Genomic DNA, 12,068 nt, shown 5'->3' on the forward strand with positions numbered 1-12,068 from the left:
CCATATTATCATTTGAGAAGAATTTTGTTCATTTGTTGTCAATAGCATTAATGATTTTATTACAGGCATTAGATTAGGGAGTGCCAACATTCTCTCATTTCTTTATAGTGTAATCCATGACAACAATGTGGAATTTTTCATTCATATTGTTTGTGTTGACTAACTGATTTTCAGTTGTTGCAATTTACTTTTTCTTTAGGGTCTTTTTGGTTCGTAGAATTGTAGAAATCAAGATTTCTGTAATTCTTGATTTAGTCAAATCAAGGTTTTTTAAATCTGTAGTCCAATCTATTAAATTTATACTCGTCGAAGAACATAATCAGATTTTAATTTTCAATTCTTAGGTGGTAAATAAGAAGTCTGAAAACTATTCTAATTCCATTTTACCAATTTTAAAACAAACCCAAAAATTTTAAGATGATAATTTTGAAAAAGTCAATTCATGTCATCTTCGACAAACCAAACAACCGGGAAAACTATATTTATTCCACATGTCCCAATTTTTAAAAACAATAATGATTCTGACATCATATATTGTCGTACGCAAGAGATTATACCACAGCAACATGTGGTGCTTCCCTTGTGCATGCTTGTGTGAGAGGCATTCATGGGTGGACCGGATCTTAAAAGTATACACTCAGAAATTTTTGCGAGTGAAGGAAATGGCCTTACATGGTTTAATCCCCAACTTGACCAATTCTAAGCCGTCTCATTTTTACCTTGCAAAACAAGGTCTAGTGTCGATACGAGGCCTAATCTGAAATCTCCATTACACAGCTATGGCTGCCACTCGCACAACCCTTACTCTGATATCTTTCGCTTGTCTGATGCTAGCAGTGATGGGAAATCTATGTGAAGAGTACGGAGAGTGCGGCCTCAACGGAATCTGCAAATTGGACGGAGATTTCTCAAATTGCACTTGTCCTCCTGGTTTCCACTTCCTCCACCCCCAAAACACCTCCAACGGATGCACTCAAAACGCACACAATCAACAGCGGCTACACAAGTGTTCTGGATCATCATCAACAGCAGAAATGCAATATGTTGGGCGTTTTGACTGGTCAGGAAACGACTACCAAAACATAAACCCAATCAACAAAACGGCATGTCAGCAGGAATGCCTCAGAGATTGCTTTTGCACAGTCGCAATCTACTCAGATTCAAGCGGCGTAGGGAACTGCTGGAAGAAGGCTTTGCCGCTCAGAGATGGCCGTGCAAGCAGCACAAGAATGGCTTTTGTCAAATTATATAACCAACAATCTATCCCTCCAAGGCGACCGCAAGTAGAAATTAGAAAAGGAATTGTTGTTGTATCGATTGGAATAAGCCTCATGGGTCTCTGCCTGGCCATTGCAGTACTTCTCATGGTACTCTGGATCAGTTCATGGCGGCCCAAGATGAGATTTTTAGAACAGGGGAGATACTCAGATGGGCTGAAAGCGTTCAGCTTTGGCGAAATTGAGAGAGCAACTCAAGGATTTAAACAAGTTCTGGGAAGGGGTTCGTTTGGAAAGGTGTACAAAGGGGTTTTGCCCGACGGAAGGGCGATTGCTGTGAAGAAGCTCGAATATAAACAAGGCGCCGAAGTAGGATCTCAAATTGGGGATAAGGAGTTCAGAACAGAGATGATTGTAATTGGATCAAGCCACCACAGAAACCTTGTTCAACTCTACGGTTTCTGCAACGAGGGATCAAACAGAATCCTGGTGTACGAGTACATGCCAAATGGGTCTCTCGACAGAGTCTTATTTCAGTCAGAAAAATCTCATCTTGATTGGGATCTGCGTGTCAAAATTGTTCTCGGGACGGCGAGAGGAATTTTGTACTTGCACGAGGAGTGGGGAACCCGTATTGTGCACTGTGATATAAAGCCACAGAACATCTTGCTGGATGAGAATTACAGCGCAAAGTTGTCAGATTTTGGGATAGCCAAATTAATGGTTGGATCAGAACAAACTCGGACATTTACTGAGGCTCGTGGAACGATGGGATATATGGCGCCTGAGTGGAGAACGGGTATGGCGATTAGTGTTAAGGTGGATGTTTATAGCTTTGGTGTTATGTTGCTGGAGATCATTTGTTGCAGGAAAATGGCGAAATTGGGTGTTCCAGAGAATGAAATCGTATTGTCTGAGTGGGCATACGATTGTTTGAAATTAGATGGAGGGGTTTTGAGGCTTGTAGAGAATCAGTGCACGAGTGGTATAAATGAAAGAGAATTGGAACGAATGGTGTTGATAGGGCTCTGGTGCGTTCAAGAGGATCCTTGCCTGAGACCCTCCATTAAAGCAGTTGTTCAGATGTTGGAAGGAACAAATGAGATTTCTGTGCCCCCACGTCCAGGTGTTTCTTCACAGGTTTCCATCTCTATCAATCTCTAGTTCTAATGAAATCTGTAATATATTGTTATTTTTCAGTGAGGCATTATAATGTTTTACAATCTATTAAGATAAATTTGTTGAAGGAGGATAGTGATATTTTAGTTCTCATCATTTTTTAAATTTTTTTTTTCCTTGGGTAGAAGGTTTCAGTTTCTCCTACTGAAGGTGGATTTTAGGAGAGGTTATGTGAAAGGGTTAAAAAAAAGTTAAAATAATTGTTCACAGAAACTTGATCTCTTTTGCATTAATATTCAGTCAATGAGTAATAGTGATTCACATAATGTCTAACAGTGTTCCACTAGTGGTTCATATATCTAAGATTGACCAACTATTGATATCTACGAGTGGTATATTCAACATATAGTGATTGATTTTTGTTCTTTTAAATTTGTAAGAAATTAATATAGGCTAAGTATTATTCTGACAATTTTTACATTTCATGTCTTAACTCGTGATTAAAACTTAGGGTCCGTTTGGTTCATGGAATTTAAAAAACCCAAATTTCTACAAACTTTGGTTTAGCCAAATCAAGGTTTTGCATATCTTCATTCCGATTTTTGGGATTTTTGAAACCGTTTGTTTCACTTGGAAGATGCGTGTGAAGACACATTTTTTAATGCGTAAGCTTGGAGTTGAAGGCAATTTTTTTTTTTTTTTTGATGGAGGGTTCAGACCTGCGAGGCAGCCCAACGAGGCACGAAGCCTGCGAGCTACCAACCAGCGAAGGCCACCATTAACTTTTAGGTACCCGATACGGGCCCACACGTGCCTAAATACTGAACACCTCTTCGGCTAAGAGCCAAGGACTGAGGAGCAAATTTCAAAAAGTAGTCCAATCTATTGTTTTTACACTCCCTAAAAAACAAAACCAGGTTTTGATTTTCAATTCCTACTTGCTAGTAGGAAGTTGGAAAACCTGATTTTGAGACAAAATTGGAAGTCCCGTATGCTAATTCCATTTTGCAAATTTTGAAACAAACACACAAATTTTCAAATCTAAGTTTTGTAAAAGCCATTTCATTTTCCAAGAACCAAATGGACCCTTATTGTTTTTACAAGTTTAAATTTATCATAATTTGAAATTTAATTATAAAATGCATAGTTAGATGCAAGTTTTTTAATTACATAATTTCTATTAAATATTTTTGATGATTTGATTGTTTTGAGTCTTATACGCGCAAGATTGATATTAAATATTTTTATTGTGAGTAAGTTTATATACTTTCAATATTCTATTTTTGAGAATTAATTTAATTATAATAGTATAAATGATATATATGAATAGAATTTAACTATATAAGATTTGTGTTATTAAAATATTTTATATATTATGATAAATTTATTATTTTAACATTAGATTTATACTAAAAACTATTAAAACTAAGGCAAGTACTAAGTCATTGCACTTGTTAGTCTTGTCTTTATATAAGGGCCTAGACTTATGTTTTTCCTTCCACTTCCAATCATCTGTATTAAAAAATACTTTTAATGTTTGAGAGTTTCTTTATTTTTATATTGAATTTATTTTAGAACATTTCTATTTTTTAATTGGTTATATTTTTCTATATTTTAGTATTATTATTATTATTATTCTAATCAAATAAATAACTTATATTCTTTGAATAAACACTATATCTTATATTTACAAGTAACATTAAAGAACCAACCCCTCTCTAAATTGAGATTTAACATTAATCATTAATGTATTTAATAGGTTTTAAAGCTGAAGAAATCCCAGCTTTAGTGATATTGTGTATATGATAGGTTTTAAAGCCTATGAACCCCCTAGACCAAACCTCTACCATCTCAACAAGATTGATCAAAGAAAATAAAACATAGATAATATTGTTTAAAAAATAATTGTCATTAGTGAAAATTGTAACACAACTCTTGTTTATTTATATAATGATTTAAGTTTTGTTATTTAAATTTATTTAAATATTAAAATATTTTTTAATTCATGAAAGCTAATAATATTGTTGAATATTTTTTGAAGAGGATAAATGCTGGAACAATTAAATAGTAAGACTACTTTTTGCTAACACGGAATTAAAAGTTTAGTTTAAATTTATCATTTTTAAATTTAATTATAAAATCAATACATTGAACATAATTAGATGCAAGATTTTAAATTGGATTGATGATACTTTGATAATTTAAAAAAAAATTAATATTATATTTTACAAATTAATTCTTTTCATTCAATTAAAAATATTATAAAACTAATGTACTAAGCCATTATAACGACACTTATTAGAAACATTTATTACACAAGATATTACTATAAGAAAATAGAAGAACACCATAAAAACATATATTCAATCACTATTTAAAATCTACTTAACATTAAAGAAACAATCACTTAATATTATTAGATAAAAGAATATAAACATCACTCACTAATTAAACACTTACAATATAAAAACTTAGCTTAATCAAATTTTTATAGTTAAAATGTATTTTCTTTAGCTAAATAATAACCCAGCCCAATCACCTATTTACATTTTACTTTTAAATCATCTTATACAAAATTATATCCACTAAAACCATATAGCTACATTCTATATTAGAAATAGCCATATGAACGCCAATCCTCTAAATTAGAAGTAGTCTCATTTTCCTCAAAATCTAATTAAACAATTATTTAATTCAAAATTTCTCAGCTTTTTCTTAAAGGATTCAACCTAGGGTCCATCTTGGCCGGCTGCAAAAATAAGTTAATATTGCTTGCCAACTAAGTCGCCAGCTGAAAATTTTGGATTTCAATTATACGCATCACACTTGCAATCTTTTAAACCCCTCTTTTTGAAATTTTAGTGCGCAAGTCTATGAAATTGTCCTTAGGTTACTTGTTTTGAAGTGACATATCGTTTAATTAACATACTAAACAATAATTTTAAATTACTAAATTGACTTGTGAATAAAATTATATGTAGGTGATTCAAATTAACATATTAAACAATAATTTTAAATAAATTATTACATTGACTTTGTGAATAAAATTATATGTAGGTGATTCAAACTAGTGAGGTAATCTTTAAGTTGGTCTCAACTCAGTGATATTCTATTAAACTATTTATATTTTCAATAGTGTGTATTAATTCTTAATCTCAAACGTGTAAGGATGATATATGTTTTCTTTAAAAGTCCAAGTTATTTTTAATTTTTAATTTCCATTCAAAATTTTAATCATATTTATATAAAGTCAAGGATGAGCAGTTTTATATGGTAACATTGAGGAATATTTAAATGTTGATCACATTTATAATATTTATTTTTTTATCATTAAAAAGAACAAAAGGGTGTTGGCCCATATTACAAACTAACATGTTAATAGCAGATTAATAGCGCTAGTGACTTTCAACACATAAACCACAACTTATAGCTTGCATATATATATATATATATTCGTAAAGTGTAGAGTAGTGTAGAGGTTCTATGGTACTGGTAATGTCATGCAGTAAAATAATAATAATAATAGAGTATCTATGCCATGCATGATAGGTAAAAGTTCTTAAGCCATCTAGGTTGAACAAAAACCTAGGAAAACCCATAAAGTAAAAAAACTAAAATGTTCCCAATGGCTTAGACAACAGTGTGGAGGTCCATTTTTCCTTGAGCAACTGTAAGACGTCCTTGTAATCTTCACCAAGCTTCGGCTTAGTCCTAGTAAACTTCTCATGTAGGGCACAAAGGGTCACCGAACAAGCATGCATAACTATAATAGCAAATTTATTGGAATACTCAAGACAAGGTTGAAGATATTGACCTCTTGTCTCAGGTACTGAATCTTTGAGTCCTGCTTGTCAATTTTGTCCTTCATTTTTCCTAGTAGCCCATTAGCAACTAAGCCACTAGCCTCCTTAGCCTCCTCCAAAACCTGTACAACAAAGGGGTTGGGAGAGGGATTTGGGAAAGGGTTTTCCCCCTAGGTCTCTAAGGGGGAGGGAACATGGGTATTTTTGACATCAGAGGGAGGAGGGTTCCAAGGCTTTACTATAGGAATGACTATAAATTTCCTCAACAGAGTTAGCCACAGAACTATTAGAATTCGACCCACCAATATTTTTCAAAGCCTATTTACACTTCTCTTTGGCAAGGTAGTTAGGCCTACAGGATCCGGGGTTTTAATAACATCATCCGAGTCAATAGTATAAACCTCATACTTTCTCTTTTTGGTGAGCTCACTAGATTTTTCATCAGGTGGAGATTTCATTTTGGGTATTTTCTTACTAGTACGGGAAGGGTTGACATTAAGGTGTCCAATGAGGTGGCTGCATGAGAGACAAAGGGTTCTTTAACTGACGGACATAGCACACAGTGAAAGTTATAAAGCCTGAATAGTAACCTTTGATGCAAAATGACATTATCCTTGTCTTTTTTGTTAGCCTTTATGTCACACTCAATGGAGTGAAGTAGGTAAACCAAAATGGAAATTAAGGCTTTGTGGTGTAAATGGTTCAAAAAAGTTAAATGGTAGAAGTAGTAAATAGTTAACTTACCTTCAAGAGTGAAGTACTTCATAATAATGTGGCAAATATATTTCCAAACGCCTGACAAATCTTCCCTGTTGAACTCACTTTGCTTTTTTATCAGTTCCTCTGAGGGATTGAAGAATTGGTTAAGGGCATCATAGTTAGATTTCTTACTTGTATTTTTCCATTTCCTCCCCTTCATGGCCAAGCTCATGGCTTTCAAGATGACCTCTTCATTGACCTCAAATATTAGGCCCCCCACCGTAACCTTCCTATTATTCCATGATGAAACAAACTACTTTGAAATATTATCATCGTGTCCACCATACATGCATTCCATGAACTATAACAATCTCTCTTCCTCACACACAAACATGGCCATCGCATTGTTCCTAAAACAATTGTCAATCCTATTAGGGTCAATGCAGAGCTTATTGTGACATAGTGCAAGATAGGAGAATCCCCAAAGGAGATGTCCTAGCCCCCAATAGATAACCACACAATAGAAACACAACAACAATGCAAGATCTTATACCAAATCACAACTCTTTATTCATAAAATAACTAATTACATGCAATGTGTCAGGTTGTAAGGTCTTCCCGGTTACGACCAAATACAAAGCAAGCAATAGTTTTGTAAAATCCCTCAAGATTCAATCCAAACCCTAGCTAATCCAAATCCACACTCTGGTTGAAACCTCCAAGGAAGATCTAAACATGTGCTTGCAAGCCCACCAAGAAATCTCCTTCTTTCCCAAGCCTCAACCACTAGCTCTTCAAAGTTTGCTTCTCTACCACATCCTCTTCGCCAAGTTGGATGATTAATTAACTAAAGACTCCACAAGACCCCCTACTTATACTCAACTAAGCCACAAGTTGGTCTAGCAAGTTACAAATTAAATAAACCCTTACATTAAATACATGTTGAGACACAAGTCAACTTCCAATAGATATTAAATACTAAATGCCTTAAAAGACTTGCAACACTTATTAAATACATCAAGATCAATTAACCAAGACCAAAATAGGTCCACAAAAACTCCAATGATCAATCCATGTCATGATCTCAATCCTCATGCAATTAATACACCAAGTCATCCAAATAAATCCACGAGAATTCCATGCCGCAAGCCATACTGTCGAGCATCAACAACCACTACAAGCATTGCCAAGCTCCCCCAAGAATTTTTTTGCAATAATATATGTCGAAAACCTTCAAAAATTGAGCCCCTTCAATGACTGAGCCCCTTTTAGTGACCGAGCACCTCGGCCAACACTACACCTAGTAATGACCAAGCACCACTCCTTTGGTGACCAAGTCCTCAACTCCAAAGCCAAAATATCTCCAACATACAAGATTGCTAACAACCCTAGGATGCTCCTGCATCAGAAACCCCAAGTGCAAGAATATGTTCTCAATAGTTGGAAGAACATCTTTTGGGATTCAACACATAAAACCCAAACTAGTTCTTCACATACATGTCCTTAAAGTCCTCAACTTGTACACTCTTTCCCTTGTTCCACTTCTACTTTTTCACATCCATCCTTGTTGTTCCACAAGTTTTCTATCCACGCTGATCTCTAACCCTTTCAGAATCCTTCAACTCAACTCGGCTACCAATATTCAAGTTCCTTCTACCAATTTCTTCATTCTGCAAAGGAATTAAGGAATTCCTTCTACCACTTTTCTCAATAGTAATCACATTCTTGACACAATCATGCATAGCTTTGCAATCATACTACCAAGGTATACCAAGTAATATGTGACCACTATTCATGTTCACAATATCACACAACACTTGATCCTTATACTGCCTAATTTGAAAATCAATAAGACACTACTCCCTCACTTCTAAAGCATGTTCATCTTGCAACCATCCAATCCTATAAGGACAAGGATGTCTTATTCTTCTCAAACCAAGTTTCTGATACATCTCCTTAGCAACAAGATTGTTAGTACTACCACTATCCACAATTACGTTGTAGACTTTACCACTATACTTACAACGATTCTTGAACAAATTACTCCTTTGAGAATATTCTAGTGTCCTCTAACCAATTAGTACTCGTCAAGCCAATAAATTATCTCCTTCTTCAGGTTCACAACCTCATTCACAACAAAAAATATTTTGCCACCAACTTTCTTTGGACACTCATAAGCTCTATGTCCTTCTTCATTACATCTGAAACAACTACCTTAAACTCGCTTCTACTTGTCCTTCTCTTCTGATCAGTAGGTTTTGGTTCATCTTTTGCACTTGGTTTAGCCTTTGCCGACTAGTCATTCTTCTCCTTCCCTCGGGAACTACCTTGATTCTTCCTCTTCAACTTCTCTTTTGTCTTCAGGGCATACTAAAAAGAATCCTCAACTGAATCAATCTTCAACATACCAACCTCATCTTGGATATTGAATCTCAAACCATTAATGTACTGAGCTACCTTCTCCTTTAACAATTCTCATTACCCAAACTGAATAGTCAACTTGTAGAACTCCTCTGTATAATCTTTTACAGTCATATCTTTCTGCTTCAAATTCTATAACTTCTTGAACAAATCAAGTTCATAATCATTAGGAATGAACTTAGCCTTCAACTTAGTTACCATCAACCTCCATCTAGTGATCTTCATTTCACCTTCGTCCTCTATGTCTCTTTCTAGTTCTTTCCACCAAAGAGCAACATGTCCTTTCAACTTAGTTTGTGCCAACCTTACTTTGAGTGGATCTCCAATATCCTCAAGCTCAAAGTAGTTTTCCAATTCCCCAATCCAATCAATCAGGTCTTCATAATTTAAAGTACTTAAGAAATTAGAAACCTCCATCTTATGCTTTAACTTCAACTAAGATCCAGGCCTAGCAATTTGACCAGCCATAGTTCCCAAAGGTCTCTTCACATGATCAATTATGTCCTCACCACTTGATCCAATAACCTCAAAGTCTTCAGCAACTTCCTCATAACCATCTTTAGTACCCCTATGTTGAGGTACACTACCTATAGCACTTATCATCTCAGTGACCATATCACTCTTCATCAATGTCATCTTCTCTGAGAGCCTTGCTTCCAAAACATCATAGAGATCATCAATTGTTGTAGGGTCCAATCTTCTTGGAGGCATCTTCCATGATCTTCACAAACCTAAAGCAATAAATCCAAAATCTAGAAGATCAATTAGCTCGACAAGATCAACCTTCTCTTCAAGCTTTCACACAGGTCCTAATGCAAACTGCCTCTGGTTTGTCACTCAATCTACACACTCAAGAAAAACCTTCACTCTGATAACACCTGACATAGTGCAGGGCAGGAGAATCCCCAAATGAGATGTCCTATCCCCTAGCAAATAACTACACAATAGAAATATAACAATAATTCAAGATCTAATACCAAATCATAACTCTTCATTCATAAAATAATTGATTACATGCAATGTGTCAAGATGTAAGGCATTCTCGGTTACGACCAAATAAAAAGCAAGTAATAGTTCTACAAGATCCCTCAAAATCCAATCCAAACCCTAGCTATTTTATATCTACACTCTAGTAGAAACCTCCAAGGAAGATCTAAACATGTGCCCGCAAGCCCACCAAGCAATCTCCTTGCTTCCCAAGCCTCAACCACTAGCTCTTCAAAGTTCGCTCGTCTACCACATCCTCTTCTCCAAGCTAAATAATTAATTGACTAAAGACTCCACAAGACCCCCTATTTATACCCAACTAAGCCACAAGTTGGCCTATCAAGTTACAAATTAAATAAACCCTTACATTAAATATATGTTGAGCCACAAGTCGACCTCCAATAGATATTAAATACCAAATTCCTTAAAATGATTAAATACTTATTAAATACATAAAGATTAATTAACCAAGACCAAAATAGGTCTACACAAACTCCAATGATTGATACATGTCGTGATCTTAATCCTCATGCAATTAATGCACCAAGTCATTCGAACAAATACACAAGAACTTCATCCTGCTAGCCAAACTATTGAGCATCAACAACCACCGCAAGCATCTTTGATCTCCCACAAGCATTTTCAAGAAATATTATATGTCGAGCACCTTTAGTGATTGAGCCCCCTTTAGTGACTAAGCACCTCAACCAACACTACACCCAATAATGACTCCTTTGGTGACCAAGTCCTCAACTCCAAAGCCAAAATCCCTCCAACATCCAGGATTACTAACAACCCTAGGATGCTCGTGCATCATATTGCCACCCATAGTCTCCATCTTGAAGAGTTTTGAGAAATGCCAAAACTGGTTTTTTTGCAGAATAACACAAACGAGTTTCAAAAAGACTTTTTGAATGTGGCCGTAAACTTTCCTTTCAATTTCATTGTGTTATATAAGTTTATTGTTTGAAATTAAAGTATTTTGATGACATTGTAATAAAATATTTTAAAATAGAGTAGACTTATAAATATATAATTTCTTTTATAATGTTACAATATTATGTTCAAGGGTTGGATAAAAAATTATATAGTTGATTTAAGAAGTTCTACGAGTAAATTAGAAAAATACTATTTACTCATTGATGTTAGTTTTTCTCATGAAAAGAAATGATTCTCAAGAGTTTGTCTAAAAAGTAACTTGTTTTGTAAATCATATCCTCCATCTTGATTTGAGTTATGATTATTTCTTCTTTATTTATGTTCTTAGAAAATGAAAAATTATAATAGAGTACCTTACAAGTAGAAGTTAGGATAAAACCCTCGTAAATGCATTTATGAAATGTAAGACCCCTCCTTGCATGTACTTATTTAAATATGAATTTCTTGTTAAAACCCTTTATAGGAGATTTATATGACTATATGAGCACGCCAATGTGACGTATGAGAAATATTTTAGTATTATATATATATATATATATATATATATATATATATACATACACGATGCTTACCCTTGATTTATCTCAGATGTTGGTTCAACTTGTGGACCACGATAAAGCTTTGTAGTTCTCTTTGTTTCTTGTGTTGTTCTGCTCTCTTTGGTATTCAATAAATATTTTACCCCTCTTTTAGTTGATTATTCTAGTATTTTAATTCAAAGTGATGAATATGTTATGCTATTTTGATTATGCAACCAGTTATGTTTATCATATGCAAAAATGTAAAAGTTTATTAAAATGAGAATGTAGAAGGTCTCGTCAATTGATTATGCAAATTGAATTATCTATATACATGTGATTGTATTGAGCTACTGATATTCACA

The 12,068-nt window shown here is 34.4% G+C and overlaps 1 protein-coding gene across 1 annotated transcript; it reads left to right on the plus strand.

Moving 5' to 3' along the window:
• The first annotated feature begins 582 nt into the window (after positions 1-582).
• LOC149565702 (G-type lectin S-receptor-like serine/threonine-protein kinase LECRK3) lies at positions 583-2,489 on the plus strand. The gene has a single exon (XM_089817229.1). The coding sequence runs from the start codon at positions 780-782 to the stop codon at positions 2,379-2,381; it is 1,602 nt and encodes a 533-aa protein (XP_089673355.1). The 5' UTR covers positions 583-779; the 3' UTR covers positions 2,382-2,489.
• Positions 2,490-12,068: the final 9,579 nt, after the last annotated feature.

Source organism: Cupressus sempervirens, chromosome 3 (assembly GCF_028749045.1).
Source record: "Cupressus sempervirens isolate cs-2001-9-10 chromosome 3, ASM2874904v1, whole genome shotgun sequence".
NCBI classification, from domain to species: Eukaryota; Viridiplantae; Streptophyta; class Pinopsida; order Cupressales; family Cupressaceae; genus Cupressus; species Cupressus sempervirens.

Excerpts from the sequence above, each read along its gene's own strand:
- LOC149565702 (XM_089817229.1), top strand. The coding sequence starts at position 780 with ATGGCTGCCACTCGCACAACCCTTACTCTGATATCTTTCGCTTGTCTG.